Below are 16,003 nucleotides of genomic sequence, written 5' to 3' on the forward strand. Positions count from 1 at the left end.
ATAGAGAGAATGTTTACCTTTGGTGGACACACCAAGCAGACTGAAAACAGATTTCATGGTGCATCAAAACAACACTATAGAGCAGTGACACAGTGTAGAGGAAACATGGTCACCACATACACAGACTGCACTGCATCTTAAGATGCAAAGTCAAATGATCTCTGACTCAGAATTGTCTTAAGGGGAAACAATACGGTTATATTGATTAGGTAACAGGAAGCCACTTAGTTCAAATGCTGTGAAATTTGAACAGTGACATTGAGATCTGGCATTCGGGTACAGCATGACAGTGACCAGTTTACTTAGATTAGGTCTAAATTCAGATAAATTATATTTTGTTCAAGCTACCTCCTGTGTGTGCTCATGGACTTGTACACAATTGTAGTAGTTTTTCCACTTACTGTTGAATTAATGAAAGGGAATATTTTGTCAGTATTATTACCTTCTTTGATAGTGGGATGTGTTAAGTTTACTGTTTGGAAACATAAAACAGTCATACTGAATTTGGCACAGGGATACCTATGTGTCAGTTCAGCACTACTTCACACCTTTTGTATAGTTTCTGGTTTCCTTTGTGTAGGTTTTGCCATTGTGGGTCTCAAAACACAACTGAAGGTAGAAACAATAGTAGTCAGGAGAGTTTTGCTTATGGTTGTCAAATGGGGAGCAATGTCAACAAAACTCTGTGACCCTCATATGTTAGCTTGTTTAGCTGTTGTTTGGACTACATCTTGTTGAAATATGAATTTACACTACACTACCAGTGACATTTTTTGAACATTTATGGTTAAATCTTCATCAGCACAAACTGAGCTGATTACAGTATGTACTTGAGGTTTCATTATCCCTAATTTTACTAGGCACAAGATTTGTATTTTTGTAATATACTCTGTCATTTTTTAAATTAACACCAAGGCAAAGTTCACTGCAGTACTGCAATGTTGAAGAAATACTATAATATAGTATTTCATTTATTATATTTATAAGAACATAAGAGCACCAACGTTCAGCACATTCTGTTGATGGCGACTCACTACACTGTTGACTAGCGGATGAAACTTATCTGTTACCTCATACCTTTAAACTACTTACAGTTGCATGCTCCTTTTACACTGTAATGTGCAATATTTATTGCCTATATTGGTTGTAGATAGTAAATGCAACTCTCAATTTTGTATGATAAATTTAAAAAAAAAAGATAAAACAGAGATTAGATTGATTTTCCCTCTGTTAATATCTGTGTCGTACATGTTGGCCCATTTAATCTTTTATGGACATTTTATGGCATTATGGTATATTGTTTTCTTGTACTTGTACTGTAAATTTCCAATACATGTCCATTAAAATAACAGGTAATACTGGTATGTATCCCGTCGTGGAGCTCGCCCATAAATATTTTGGTACTCGCCCTAGTTACTGTTGCGCAGAGGAAAAATAATAATCTTTCTCTTCATTGGTTCAACATGAGTACGCCGGTGTCGCCTCTAGGAAATGTAGTTCATCGACAGTCAAACCCAGAACGCTGAGGGGTTGGTGGGACTCTACTGAACTCAAACTCCCATGATTCAACTCAGAGAAACTGTGCGCAGTTGTTGGCCGATCCTAACAGACGCCAGTAGCTTTAGCTGGGGGACGTTGAATGACTTTGTACCCGTGTGCGGCAGGGTAAAGAAAGTTGGCTGTTTGACAGGTCGGGAGTCGTATCGGAGCTCATGGAGGCCCTTATACCTGTCATAAACAAACTGCAAGATGTGTTTAACACGGTCGGAGCAGACATAATTCAGCTGCCGCAGATAGTTGTTGTGGGAACTCAGGTGAGAAACGTCACTTTGCTTAAAGGCTAGCAAGTTTGTTAGCCTGCGCCAATTTTTTGTGTTGGCTACTGATTTCTATCGCTTTCAGTTCCACGTAACGTTAGGTATACGAGACAAAACTGTGTAGGTTGACTTAAATAAGCGTGGCCTTTTTACATAAATCTAGGGTAACTAACTTAGCAAATACCTTAGCATTAGCTGCATGTGATCCCACTCATGAACTAAACTTAGCAATGTTTTGGCTGACAGGTGGACAACTTGCAGTCACTGTCCGAGAAATAAAATCAAATTCTGTTTGTCTTTAACTCGCTAAGGATTAATCATCTGTCCTAAGTGAAAACACGACTCGCTATTTTGTGTTTGTAAACATATTTTCCATTCACACACACACGAAAAGAAGATGCACTCAGTTGCCAGTTTATTAGGTACACCTTGCTAAGACTAATGCTGTCTAATGCAACCGATCAGCCCTTCAATAAGTCTTACCTTCATAAAGTTTGCAATGTTCAGTGTTTGTAGAAATTAGTTTTTGATATATTAGTAATGATATGTAGTGTACCTCATTAATATAAGGGTGTTCAATAAAATAGTATGAACACTTCCTGAGCATGACACAATAGCACAACAAACTACTTAGGACCATAAAGTTGAATCAAGACCTTTCCTTGCTAATAGTTTCACTCTGTCCACCTAACTTCCTTGTGTACACGTTAAAGACTAATTGGTTTACAGTGGCAAGTTTGGTCTAACATGTTCACTTTCGCTGCTGTCAGCTAATAGGATGTGACTGTCTCAGACCTTTTGGCAGGCGTCTGAGGGTGTTACAGTGAGACAAGGCAAGCCAGAGGGTGTTTTAAATGCCTGATTTGTTATGTTTGTCCTTTTAAGTGCTCCACATCGACAAAAAGAGCTTCAGTTATGGACAGCTGCAACAGAGATCTCATGCTAAGTATTAATAACTGGTTATCCTGTGTCAGGTCTATAAATAGGCTTACCTGTGTCAGCCAAAACAGCATTAGGGTTAGTGCTACTAAGGAAGTAACTGATTACCTTTAGTCCTCATCTCCTACTGTGGAAATCAGCACCAGTCCACTAAAGAGGAATCTACTAGCCAAGTGAGCATCGTGACGTATTTAAGTTCACCTGATCTCATTAGGGGTTACTCTACCACACATGTCAATAAACCAGACATGTCTTCCTAGTGGCACCCAGAGCTTGTTTGAATGGGCTGGAGCAGCCACTAGATTTGCGTTTGACCAGTGAGTGATGTTCAGCACCATCTGAAAATACGACCCCCTGAGCAGGAACATTTCAGACTCAGAACTAAATCCAATCCAGGCTCCTCTGGTTGAAATGCAGTGAAAGTTCCTGAGTTCCTTAAATGGTTTCTGGGACCCTGGAAAATGTCTTGCAGAGATAAGCAGCTGTTAGCTTTGAAGTAACACACAGAGAAGTAGTGTCAGATACAGTCAACCTCAAGGGCAGTGTGTGTTGTCTGTATCTACACAATGAGACTGATTTCTCTGTGTAATGAGCCATTCATACGTCAGTCTTCCCTCTTGTGGTTTTGTTTATGATGTTGTTGTTGTTATTGTCTACAGAGCAGTGGGAAGAGTTCTGTTTTAGAGAGCCTGGTTGGCAGGGACATCCTGCCACGTGGCACTGGCATCGTCACACGCCGGCCCCTCATCCTGCAGCTCGTTCACATCGACCCAGAGGACCGCAGGAAAACCAGTGAAGAGAATGGTAACGTCACCGTCACCTCTATTACTTCTGTATCTGTGGAAGTTTTGCAAAGTAATCTTCTACGACCTAAACTATTTGTTCTCCAGTATTTCCTCTTACAGTATCTTCTGCACATAATGTATTGTATATGCCTGATAGCCTGAATGGTACTGGACTTTTGAGCCAGTGATGTTGATACTTGGGAGTTCAAAACAATCTGATAACTGTAAATCTAAATGGATAGTAATTTCATCATCTTTTTACAATTGTGATGCATATTTAATTACATACTGAGCAGGACATAGTTGAAAAATAACTTGCCAGTGCTGTCTCTTAGACAAACTATGTAAGGGTAAGACTGTGGCAATCAGCTGATATTGGCCAATATATCGACCTGGCCAATTTATCAGTCTTGCACTAATATGCATTTTATATAATTTAGTGTTTTTGGTGAAATCGTATCAGGTAATGTAGCATTAAACAGATTAGCTAGTGTGCGGTACAAAGTATATTAAGTCTGACACTTTCTATGGTCATGAGACTTCTCTGCTAGCGTGCTGTAATGATTCCCTATTCAACTATAGAATGTTTTTATACTTAGAGAGGAATAGCAGATTATAACACAGAGCCAGCACAGACACCACCCACTTGAAAAGTGAAAGGAACAGGAGGGAAAATGTGCCAAGATCCTGCATTTATTCAGTGCTGTCCTCTGGCGATGGCCTCAGCGTGACTCTGCATTGCAGCAGAGTGTCGTGCAGGAGCTGCAGATAGCCGGGCTAACCCTTTTGTCTCCTGTCATCTCTCCCTAACCACAGAATCCAAGAAAAATGGACGCCTTTACAGAGGTCTCCTTTTCCTTGTTCTTTCCCTTATTGTGTCTATTTATTACATAACTTCCCCTGTTTTTTTTTTTTTTTGCCCATTCTGCCCCATCCTGCCTTGTGTTTGTGTGGCTTTTCCAAAGCTGCCAAATCACATGGCTTCACCATATGCAGCTCAAGCCCTCCCCTCTGTATAGGCTGGTATCTATCATTTGAAGTTAGACAAAGAAAATTAACAAATCCCTGTTGAACAAAACCATCTTGTTATTAGTTTTATCTTTTAAAAGTCATTAGCTGACTTCCTCAAAGCTCACCTATAATGTCCTCAAATACCAGCTTCCTCTAAGATGACTAACAGACTGCACCCTTGTAATTCTGTTTCCTTGTTGTTGCTGCAATGTTGATTATCACCGCTGAAATATTTAGTTTTTTTAAAGAAGTCTGCTTCCCAAAATGCACATGCTTTTTTTTAGCTTTAGGCCTTTATTTGCTTCCATGGCTGTTGTGTGAAAACAACAGTCGTTCCACTGTGTGTATGTTTTTTTTTTGAAGCTTCAGTTGTGGATCACTGCTCAGAGGCGTTTTTCCATCCCATCTTTGCCTTCAGAGAAATCCTCCCATGAGACACAACAATAGTAATAATAGTAACACTGATCTTAAGGCCACATCTGTCACATCAGTAACTGAAACATCTGTCCTCCACTGTTTATCTCTGCAGGCATCGACGGAGAGGAATGGGGCAAATTCCTACACACCAAAAACAAGGTAGAGTTGTCACCTTCTTCTTTTGTCTTCTCAGTCTTGTTTGTCAGAGAACAATCCAGCTGTCCTGCATATAGAAACACCTGCAACCTGTAATGAGATCATGCACACACCCTCACAATTAAAAATATTTATATGGCTGCAGGGTTCATGTCCTCCAGGGTTGAATCATGTCCTTTGAGCTCCATCCATTATGATGTGCTGATAGCCTTATGAGAGTAAACAGGAAGTCGAAAGGAAAAAAAATCCCTGTATACAGTTATATGTTATTGTTGTTACTACGTGTTTGCTGGCTTGTTTCTGTTTGTTGGTAGCATAATGGAGTCTTTGCCTTTCAGATCTACACAGACTTTGAGGAGATCAGGCAAGAAATTGAAGCAGAAACAGAACGAATTTCTGGCAATAACAAGGTATGCTAATTAAGAGGGAGCGTCAACAGTTGCCAAACAATAAATGATATTCATGGAAACTGGATATTCTTGATGCCACGTCTGAGTCAGCCTCTCAGACAACGTCAGCCTGTCAGAGTAAGCTTTTTTTTTTCTTCTAGGGAATCAGTGATGACCCCATTCACCTGAAAATCTTCTCACCGCATGTTGTGAACCTCACATTGGTGGACCTTCCTGGCATTACAAAGGTGAGATAGGTTTCCCTTTTACTTTCCCAAAAGTCCAAATCTGTGTGATCTGTGAACTGAAAATGATGCTGTAGATGAGTTTCATGGTTTATATGCTAAAACAGGTGCCAGTGGGAGACCAGCCCAAAGACATAGAGATCCAGATCAGAGAGTTGATCTTCAAGTACATCTCCAACCCCAACTCCATCATCCTGGCTGTGACTGCCGCCAATACAGACATGGCCACCTCAGAGGCGCTTAAAGTGGCCCGCGAGGTTGACACTGATGGTAAATGAGTTTCCCCACTTCTGTTTTATACCTCGAATGTGTCATCAACATATGCCCTTATTTTCATTTTCTTAGTCATGCACTCTTTGTATTTCTTGCTTCAGTGCTGTTTTTTATAGCCAGCTGTCTTTGTCTTTGTCTTCAGGCAGGAGGACACTAGCAGTGGTGACCAAGCTGGATCTGATGGATGCTGGTACAGATGCCATGGATGTACTGATGGGCAGGGTCATTCCTGTCAAACTGGGCATTATTGGAGTGGTTAACAGGTAACGCTGCACTTCTCTGCCACGTTAGTGAGACAGATTGTTTTTAGCTTCACCGAAACACACAGACAAAAACAATACAGGACTATTGAAAATACATAAATGCTGCTCAAATAAAAATAAAAATAAAAATGGGATCCAAGTGAACCATGCATTCAGTATCCTGATTCTGTAAACTTTATTTTTCACAGTTGCAGAAGAATGTAGATGTGATGACAGAGGCTTTGAGAGTATGGAAGTTTTTGGTTTAGGTACCTTTAAAGTGCTTGAATTTTCTTGTTAAAAACATGTACAAACCCTGAGGGTAGCAAAGGTGGCAAATAAGACAACATTTAATTGACTTACTGAATGATTTTGTGCATTTTCGTAGGAGTCAGTTGGACATCAATCAAAAGAAGTTGGTGGCAGATGCTATTCGTGATGAATATGCCTTCTTACAAAAGAAGTACCCCTCCCTTGCAAACAGAAATGGAACCAAATATCTGGCCAGAACATTAAACAGGTATGGAGTTTAAATTCATATAATACTTTGATTTTTACATATTTATTGAGTCACTGTTTTTTAATTTGAGAAAGGTAAGTTTGATTCATTTCTTGATCTTGTGCGTGTGACGTTTACTCCCTCTCTGATGAAGTGGAACAGTGCCAGTGACTTTCTTTAATCTTACCGTAGGTTACTGATGCACCACATCAGAGACTGTCTTCCTGAGCTGAAGACAAGGATCAACGTGTTGGCAGCGCAGTACCAGTCTTTACTCAACAGTTACGGTGAACCTGTCGACGACAAGAGCGCCACGTTACTGCAGCTCATCACCAAGTTTGCTGCAGAGTACTGCCGCACCATCGAGGGCACGGCCAAGTACATCGAGACAGCTGAACTGTGAGTTACACAGCTCTGACCTGCACGTACCTTCATTCACCACTGAGGGGTGCTATGTCAACCTGTTAAAGGAAAATTGCCTGTATGTTTAATGTAGCTTGCTTTCCTCCTTTTTCCAGATGTGGTGGAGCGAGAATCTGTTACATATTTCATGAAACGTTTGGTCGCACGTTGGAGTCAGTAGATCCTCTGGGTGGCCTGACGACCATCGATGTGCTCACAGCCATCAGAAATGCAACAGTGGGTTTCTGCTTCCTCTTCAGGTTGTAGTCTCTGTTTAATGATGACACCGTTTGACAAACAGGTGCTTTAATTGTATTTAACAGGGCCCAAGGCCTGCTTTGTTCGTGCCTGAAGTGTCCTTTGAGTTGCTGGTGAAGCGGCAGGTCAAGCGTCCGGAGGAGCCCAGTCTGCGCTGCGTGGAGTTGGTTCACGAGGAGATGCAGAGGATCATCCAGCACTGCAGCAACTACAGCACACAGGTGAGAGACACACTCACGCATATTAAAAACCAAAGCACACAAGTACAGTACGCAGTACATATACGTATGTATTATTCTAATAGTGATTATTGTTACTGTCTGCAGGAGTTGCTGAGGTTTCCAAAGCTCCATGATGCCATCGTGGAAGTGGTCACCTCGTTACTCAGAAAAAGACTCCCCGTCACCAATGAAATGGTCAGGACCTGCTCACTTCAGACACCACCCAGCAGTTTTATGCCAACTTCATTCACTCTCTAGTCTGATGCATCAATTTTCTGAATTTCTCTTCAGGTTCACAACCTGGTTGCCATTGAGCTGGCCTACATCAACACCAAACACCCCGACTTCGCTGACGCCTGCGGCCTTATGAACAATAACATCGAGGTAAGAGATGAGCAGCCACTTGAATGAAAGTGGACTGTACACAATGCATTCATTAAATGCAGCATTAATGGAAATCTCTGATGATGATAACTGAGCAAATATGTGCTTTCTGAGCTCTGATCGTGTCATCACGTCACTCAGCACTCGCACAGCAAAAAAAAGTCAAAAGTTCAAGAAACAGAGGAACTTAATGAAAGAGTGTCATTTGTTCATTTCCTCGATTTGTTATCGTTGTTTTTTCTGTTTTATAGGAACAGAGACGCAACAGAATGAGAGACCTCCCTGCTGCTGTCCCCAGAGACAAGGTACAGTCAGATTCTCTTCTCTTCTTTCACTCTTACACACAAGAAGCCGGTCGACTGTCACTAAAGAATGAACTACCTTCAGAATTCTTCTGTATTAAATCTAAAGCCGTTATTATCAAAGCTCACTCTTCCACCTGTAGCTCCCCTCAGATTTCTGTCCACTCTTTTGTTCCTGATCTTGTCTTTCTCCAGTCCCTTAAAGGCCCAGGTGGGCAGTCTCTCTCTCCCACTGAGCTTCCTTCCTTCGAGGGCGAGGTCGCCAAGGTGTGTCCTGTTCAGTCACTGCGTGCCCACATTTGACCTCTGCCCACCCCCCCAGCCCTCTCTCTATTACTCTAAGACCACTGCAGGAGGTTATTGTGTCTTCAAATGCAGTGTGGTGAGGGGGCAGTTCTTACCCCTCAAAACTGAACTGACTTCCACTCTGTGCTGTTCAAATAACCCTTTTTTCTGCATGCTGGTTGCTCTGACAGAGGAAGCATCTCCAGACTCATTTAGCATGTGCTAAATGAGTAAAACTGTATTGGCTTTGGTTGGCGTTGGTGATATGGACAAAATCTTCTATTTTAGTGTGTGTGTTTTTGTAACTTTAGCACTTTCTGGATGAACTTCTTTGGAGTGAAGTCAGAGAAGGCGTTTGGCATGTGATTTAACTGCATTTTGAAAGTTAATAAAATATTTTTGATGATTGAACTTGTCGCTGATTCCTTGTGAACATGACACATTCCCAGCCCTCATGCGTGCTTTAGTGTATACCCTCAAATATGATGGCGGACACCTCTTCACCCCCTGTCTCTCTCCTCCCTGCAGGCAGCAGCTGCTGGTTCTCAGAGCGGCTCTGTCAGCGAGCAGAATGACGGTGGGATGGGGAACTGGAGGGGCATGTTGAAGCGGGGGGAGGACGGTGCAGCCGGGGACAGGGCCATGCAACAATCCCCCTACCCTTCGAGCCCACAGAAGGGCCACGCTGTCAACCTGCTAGATGTGGTGGGTGCACTGCAGTTAAACAGTAGAGACGTCCGTGGCTCATTATGTCAGTCAGGTGATGATGTCCTAACATCTGCAAAACAAAACATAATTTCAAGAATATCCACTTTCTGTTTTGCAGAAGAGAACAGTTTCAGAACAGTTAAAAAGAGTTAAAGATTTCACTACAGCAGTATTTGCCAGTATGTTAATGGAGAATGTGTGAAAAAGTCTTCAGGGAAAGTTGCTGTGATACCTCTTACATCTTCAAGTACACAACAACATAAGTGTTTTTTCTTGCTTTTACTGTTGTTATGTACGTTGTATGCATTTTCCAAGCTGCGTCTTAATGAGCATATTTAATCCCTCTTCACTGCCAGCCTGTTCCAGTATCCAGGAAGCTGTCTGCTCGGGAGCAGAGGGACTGTGAGGTCATCGAGAGACTCATCAAGTCATATTTTCTTATTGTTCGGAAAAACATCCAGGACAGGTTTGCATACTCTGCACAGTTTCGTCCCTCATCAGTGTCATTTTTCAGATTTCGACACAATCTTCTTACGTGCTTTACTGTCCTCTCTGCTCCTCTGTCCTCCATCTGCTGTTGTTTGGCCTCAGTGTACCGAAGGCGGTCATGCACTTCCTGGTGAACCATGTGAAGGACTGCCTGCAGAGCGAGCTGGTGGGTCAGTTATACAAGACGGCCCTGCTGAACGACCTGCTGACAGAGTCCGAGGACATGGCTCAGAGACGCACTGAGGCTGCTGACATGCTCAAGGTAACAGAATGATCAAGTGTCTCTATGGATTGTGAAAAACAAGATTGAGTGTCAGTTAAACACTGCTCACCAGACATCTTTTTAAAGCAGGCATTTACTTTTTGTACAGAAGTAAATCCAGATAAAGGTCGTCTTCCCTGACTGATTTCCCCATTTTACGCTAATCCTTTCTGACATACTTAATTGCAAACAGCACAAAGACATCCAAAAAGTATGTGTTAAGGGTTTAAACCTAAGAGTTGTTGAATTGACACAACTTCCTCTCACTTTTCTCACACCCAGGCATTGCAGAAAGCCAGTCAGGTGATAGCAGAGATCAGAGAAACCCATTTGTGGTGAGGGCGGCCCCTCTTCAGCAGGCTCTCTTCATCCCACGTGGACCCCTCATCCTGTCCGACCACCAAACCCCCCGAAACCCCTGCTGACTCTCTCCAAGCACCTCAGACTGCAGAGACGAACGACTTAAAAATGCACTGGTGTGGACATGTTTATGGAAACATAGTTTTAATGTACAGTAAGGACTTGGATTTAATGAAGGGCAAATACATATCAGTCCATGTCCATCGGCACCACACGCTTCTGCCCTAGATCATTATATTTTCTTATGTAATTAAAACGATAAATAGATAATGTTATGCATCACCACTATGTGGAGCCTTGCTGAAGAATGTCTGTTCTTAATGTAGATTTGAATTAAAGCTAGTAATAACAAACCCATGCCACATGTGGAGGCTCTCGATCATGTCAGTTCTTTATTCGATGATGACAAAATGTGCTAATTGTTCAGAAGAAATCGATGTTTTTATTGGGAAAAACTCACCATTTTTACACACTATTCTTTTCCTGTTAATAATAGCATTATTTTTCTGTAAACACTGAACGCCTCTCCATCAGACCCATATTTGTCTCTGTTTACATGTCCTTATTCAACAACATCTCTTAAATTTTTAGTTTCCACTACATTCAGTGTGCTGTTGCTGAATGACAGCAGCTTGAGTTTTTGTATAAACGTGTTGTGTACTCTATGTTTGACTAAATAACACAGAAACAGACAACCAGCATAGTTTGCAGGGAGGCAGCAGAGTGGATTTAATGGCTTATTTATTGTTTTGATATCATGATGATTGACATGGAACCCAACACAACAGAACAATGAATACACACATAACAGACACGCGGGCCAATCGCTGCTGGCTCGGTCTGCCTCGTCGCCGTCTGGCTGCTCCTTTACCTCAGCCGGCCACCCATCTTGCCCTTGCCACGACCTTTGGCGCTGAAAAGCACAGCAGACAGTGAGTGGAGGTCTTTCGATTGATGAGGAAAAAGAGCAGAAACGCCACCTAAATGCACAGGATGTGTTTTAATCCCTCAAGACAAGGTGACAGAAATAATAAAATTTGCAATGTCCCCAAATGCAAAGGATTTTACTGCAAATGTGTGAGGTTTCTTTTGGCGTTACGATGGTGCACAACATAACATTGCTGGAGATTTCAGCATATTATCTGTCTCAGATAATATGCAGCAAGTTTAGCTTGAATCAAAATTGTAAGAATACATTTCAGGATTTGTGTCCCAAATGACGATGCAAATAAAAAACGCAGTTTCTTTCCATTAATGTTTTGTTCATTCAGATATTTGTCAGAAGTATGAAGTCAGATAGTAACTCAACTTCTGAGGGTCAGACTGCATTATGCTGTGTCACAGTCATGTTCCAGAGCACTCATATGAATTTCCAGATGTGCCATAAACACAAACTTAAGAGCACATTTGAGAGTTTTTATGAGAGGATTGTAAAGAATTGAAATAAAGTAATCAAGTAAGAGTGCTCTGATATACCCATGTCAAGGCATAACCTTGGAAAAGTAAAAAGGTATCAGTGACTTTCAGTGAATCTAAGAAGGGAATTAAAATGGGGCATCTAGTCTTACTGATAATGAACAGCAAATCTGCTCGGCTTTGTCTACTCACCTCTGGTGGTCCTGGACTCGGCTGAGAAGCTGGTTAATCTGCAAGGACACAAACCTTTGCTGAGCATTTTTAAGACCACACATGTGACACCTCACATGTCCAGCAGAGGGTGCTAACAGGACCCTAGGAACTGTGAAACCCTCCGTAGACCCAACATATCATTTGCTGGTGACCTTGGATTTCCCCTCAACAAATGGAAGAGCATTAAAAGGTGTAACTGAGAAATCGTATGGTTTCCACCTCAGTTTAGAGAGATCTCCCACTTGTGTTTTTTTAAGAATATTGAACTTCCACCTGTGTGTCGGATGACTTACGTCGTACTTCTGTCTTTTGAGTTTCTCGCCGAGATCAAACTTCTCGGCCTCCAGCCCCATCAGCCACTGCCACAGCTCGTTGGCTTTCTCCCTGAGCATAGAACAAGCACAGGTCACCACGCAGTCTTTGAGACGACGCTCACACGCTCATGAAACCCTGCACAGCTTTGTCATACTTGAGTTTTTCCTCATTCAGGTGATCGATGTTGAGAGGCTTCCTGCGGTCGGCCAGGATCTTCTTCTTCTTCTCCCTCTCTGTTTGTTTCTTGCCTCCTCTTCGGCTCTCACCCTGCGTCGGTCAAATAAAGAAGATACAGACGTGAATGTGACTGAAACAATCAGGTATAAATTGAAGGACAGAAATGGAAAATAATAATAACTCATGTAGGTACAGCAGAGCAACTTTTCCTTAACACACGGCCTTTTTTCGGCCATCTTGAAAACTACAGGATGGATGGATCCTAAATTTGGTACAAACGTTTATGGTCCCCAGAGGATGAATCCTACTGAATTTGGAGATCCCCTCATTTTTCTTTCAGCACCACCATGAGGTTGACCTTCGTCAATCCTATCACACGGATTGCCATGGAATTTGCTTGATCCCCTGAGGCTAAACTTGCTTTGATGGTCCCCTGAAATTTTTTTTCTGAACATTCATTTGATGAACTCCCACCAGATTTCCCAAAAGGTGTATTTCAATGACTTTGATGATCTTCTTACCAAACCCATGAGTTGGCATTTTTAGTTTATATTGATTTCCATGAAATTTTGGTACTCACATTCATGGTCCCCAGAGGATGATGGGTAAACACTTCGATCCCCTGACCGTTCATGTAGTATGAACAGCAGGTTCACGAACATCAAATTTCTGTTTTTCCAATATGTCGCTTTGGTTTATGACAGCCTATCCAGGCTCACCGTTACTTTGTGTTCAGTGCTAATTTTCGAATGTTAGCGTGATCATTATGAGCATGTTAATATGATAATGCTAGCATTTAGCTCAAAGCAACCTCATGGAGTTGCTAGCATGACTGCAGAAACTTAGTTTTGTAAATTCTAACAGCAGTAATTTCTACACCTGTCCCCATTTTTAATGTGTTTGTACTCAAATACTTTTGGAAAGGCAAGATTGTCAGATTAGCTCACTGTGATGCTGATAAGGGACATTCAGGGAAGATCACATTGAAGTTTTCCTTTTAAAGGCAATCTGAAAGATAGTCACCACCTTTCGGGGCCTCGCTGAACTGGAGAAGGGTTGGTGTGCGTTCATACTTCATCGGCTACTTGTGGGATTTTCAAGTACTTTTTCCATCCATGTTCATTATGCTTCACATTGAAACGCTACAAGCCATGAGAAGTTGAATGACCTTTTGTCCAGCACTGTACTGCTGGGTCATGTTTGAGAGGGCCTTCTTCTTCTTGGCGTCCTCATCGTACTTCTTGCGCTGCTCCTCCTGCTCCTTCCGCTCTTTCTCCTCCTGCATGCAGCACAGGTCAGTGATTTAGAGGAGAAACCGATGTCTTCATGTTCATCTGGTATGATGCATGCATGCAGTGGGGGGTATGAGTAAATGTACACCCGGACATTACCGCCAGTCTGGCCTGCCTCTCCTTCTCTCTCTCTGCCCGGACCCTTTGCTGCTCTGCTCTCTCAGCACGACGTTTCTCCTACAAGAGATTTACCCAGTCATGGTGATTGGGGCCAAACAGAAACAACACGAATCGTCTTTGATCAACACACTCACAATTCTGTTGACAAGGGCGATGAGCTCCTCCTCCTCTTTCTTCCTCTGGATGAAGTGAGCCTCGATCAGAGACTGCAGCTCAGACAGATCCTTCTCCTGACGCTTCCTGTGGATGTCCTGCGGTCAGAAAAACAAATCTGGGTCAGACAGACGGCATCTGCTGTTTGCCAAATCTGATCCAAATGGATGTTTGCATCGAGAGAGGCATTTTATAAGGTAGACTCACATCAAAATCCACTTTTTCACCATCAGGGATCTTTGGAGCGGAAATATTTGTCATGAACCTGTGGAAGTGAACAGTTTGTTATTATAAAATCTGCCACTGGTGTTTCAATTGCTTAATCAAAGAGGAGCTGAGACACTTACTTTGGCTTTGGCTTTGACTCATCTGGGGTGAGGAAAAGAAAACAGCAGCCGTTATGAATAAACTGATAAGTAAGTAGTATATATATAGTATACATTTAAAAGAAAAAAGAAAAACCTCACCTGTTTCTTCGTCTATGACTTCTTCTGTGTCAGACATTTTGTTATGGATGAGCTCTGCAAAATGGATCCCTATTAGTCTATTTATAGACCGGCAAATATATCCGATCATTAAACAGCTCAGCCGCACATGATGGCAACAGTTTACACAGTTTACAATGAGTCTCATTAATGACCCACATATCTGTGGTCACTGTGGCAGCACTGGAAAAATTATTCTGCACTTTGACTGGAGCACAGCAGCACTGTCACAACACAGCACTCTGTTAGCCTCCAAAGAGAAGTCCAGCATTTAAAATGGCTAATTAAAAGAACTCAATATAATCTGCAAGATGTTTTCAGGGTTCCAAAAGAAAAGTTCTCATGTTTACAATGAAATATAAACTCATATACAGTATTTTGCATGTAAAGTCATAATCTGAAGGGTTGTTACTTGTAGTGTCTACAACTGGAAGGTACAAGTGAAATTAAAAGTCTAATATTTCAGTAACACAAAATGAAAAGTAGTGAAGTATGATGTTTAAGTAAAGTTACTCACTTTCTTCCACTTCAGGTTATTAATCTACACAGAGTCAAGTGCATTTGGTGTTGGATAGTTACTTCCACTCTAGGATTACTAATCAAGAAACATTTTATGCATTTTATGTCACGTTTGATGTTATCTGCATTAACAGGTGAGGAAGGAGTCATCTCAACTGCTGTGTGAGATGTTATGGAAGCAGCTCAGTCACATGAGGTGAGAACGTGGGGAAGTTTGTTCTCGTGAGAAAAAAGACTGAAACAGGGCTGTGAAGATCAGGCAGTGAACACTATTAAAAAACTCTCTCACTCAGGTATCTGGAAATATCTTACAGGCAGCAGTTAATTTCAAGATTTATGACTAACCAAGGCTTTAAAGTTTCAGTACCGACATAAGAGAGTTCTTACCTGTGACCCAGACAGAGGGAGCTCAGAGACGAGCGACAGACTTCAGCTCCTTGAAGTTCACCAACAGGTTGAGCATCAAGGATACATAGTCCATCCCTTCTTACTCATGTGACTGCTGCACCCTATGGCTGCCCAGTCTATTGTTAGACAGCTGGAGCTCTGTCTCTCGCTCACACACACACACTCATGAAAACACACACACACACACACGCACGCGCACGCGCACACACACACACACACACACACACACACACACACACACACACACACACACACACACACACACACACACACACACACACACACACACACACATTCTGCAGGTGCATTGCTGCCTTGCTAAAATGTCATATATCCATTGAAGCTTTCAGCAGCCACTCAGGTTTCAGCACTCCATATTCTCAGCAGTAGTTAAGAAGGACATGAAACAACATCTCCTCTCAACTAAAATCAAAACAACAGAGGCTTTTTTTTCTCTTTTT

General features: G+C 42.0%; 2 protein-coding genes across 5 annotated transcripts; one reads left to right on the top strand and one right to left on the bottom strand.

Moving 5' to 3' along the window:
• Positions 1–1,581: 1,581 nt before the first annotated feature.
• Positions 1,582–10,801, top strand: dnm1l (dynamin 1-like). Of its 4 annotated transcripts, XM_070971512.1 has the most exons (20): positions 1,598–1,814; positions 3,416–3,560; positions 4,358–4,387; positions 5,082–5,128; positions 5,464–5,535; positions 5,676–5,762; positions 5,867–6,029; positions 6,175–6,295; positions 6,663–6,794; positions 6,966–7,172; positions 7,292–7,412; positions 7,499–7,654; positions 7,760–7,849; positions 7,946–8,038; positions 8,290–8,343; positions 8,536–8,607; positions 9,154–9,330; positions 9,690–9,799; positions 9,925–10,084; positions 10,367–10,801. In XM_070971512.1, the coding sequence occupies exons 1-20, from the start codon at positions 1,713–1,715 to the stop codon at positions 10,421–10,423; spliced, it is 2,196 nt and encodes a 731-aa protein (XP_070827613.1). In that variant the 5' UTR covers positions 1,598–1,712; the 3' UTR covers positions 10,424–10,801. The 4 variants fall into 4 exon arrangements, with proteins under 4 accessions (XP_070827617.1, XP_070827613.1, XP_070827615.1 ...); XM_070971514.1 differs by lacking the exon at positions 8,536–8,607; XM_070971513.1 differs by lacking the exon at positions 4,358–4,387.
• A 364-nt stretch (positions 10,802–11,165) lies between these two features.
• On the bottom strand, positions 11,166–15,587 carry tnnt2d (troponin T2d, cardiac). Its single transcript, XM_070971517.1, has 11 exons — positions 15,522–15,587; positions 14,598–14,651; positions 14,478–14,499; positions 14,338–14,395; positions 14,112–14,228; positions 13,957–14,034; positions 13,734–13,844; positions 12,543–12,655; positions 12,367–12,457; positions 12,053–12,090; positions 11,166–11,357 (listed from the first exon to the last, which is right to left on the bottom strand). The coding sequence occupies exons 2-11, from the start codon at positions 14,632–14,634 to the stop codon at positions 11,312–11,314; spliced, it is 711 nt and encodes a 236-aa protein (XP_070827618.1). The 5' UTR covers positions 14,635–14,651; positions 15,522–15,587; the 3' UTR covers positions 11,166–11,311.
• Positions 15,588–16,003: the final 416 nt, after the last annotated feature.

The sequence above is a fragment of the Chaetodon trifascialis genome, chromosome 10 (assembly GCF_039877785.1).
Source record: "Chaetodon trifascialis isolate fChaTrf1 chromosome 10, fChaTrf1.hap1, whole genome shotgun sequence".
In the NCBI taxonomy this organism is placed as follows: Eukaryota; Metazoa; Chordata; class Actinopteri; order Chaetodontiformes; family Chaetodontidae; genus Chaetodon; species Chaetodon trifascialis.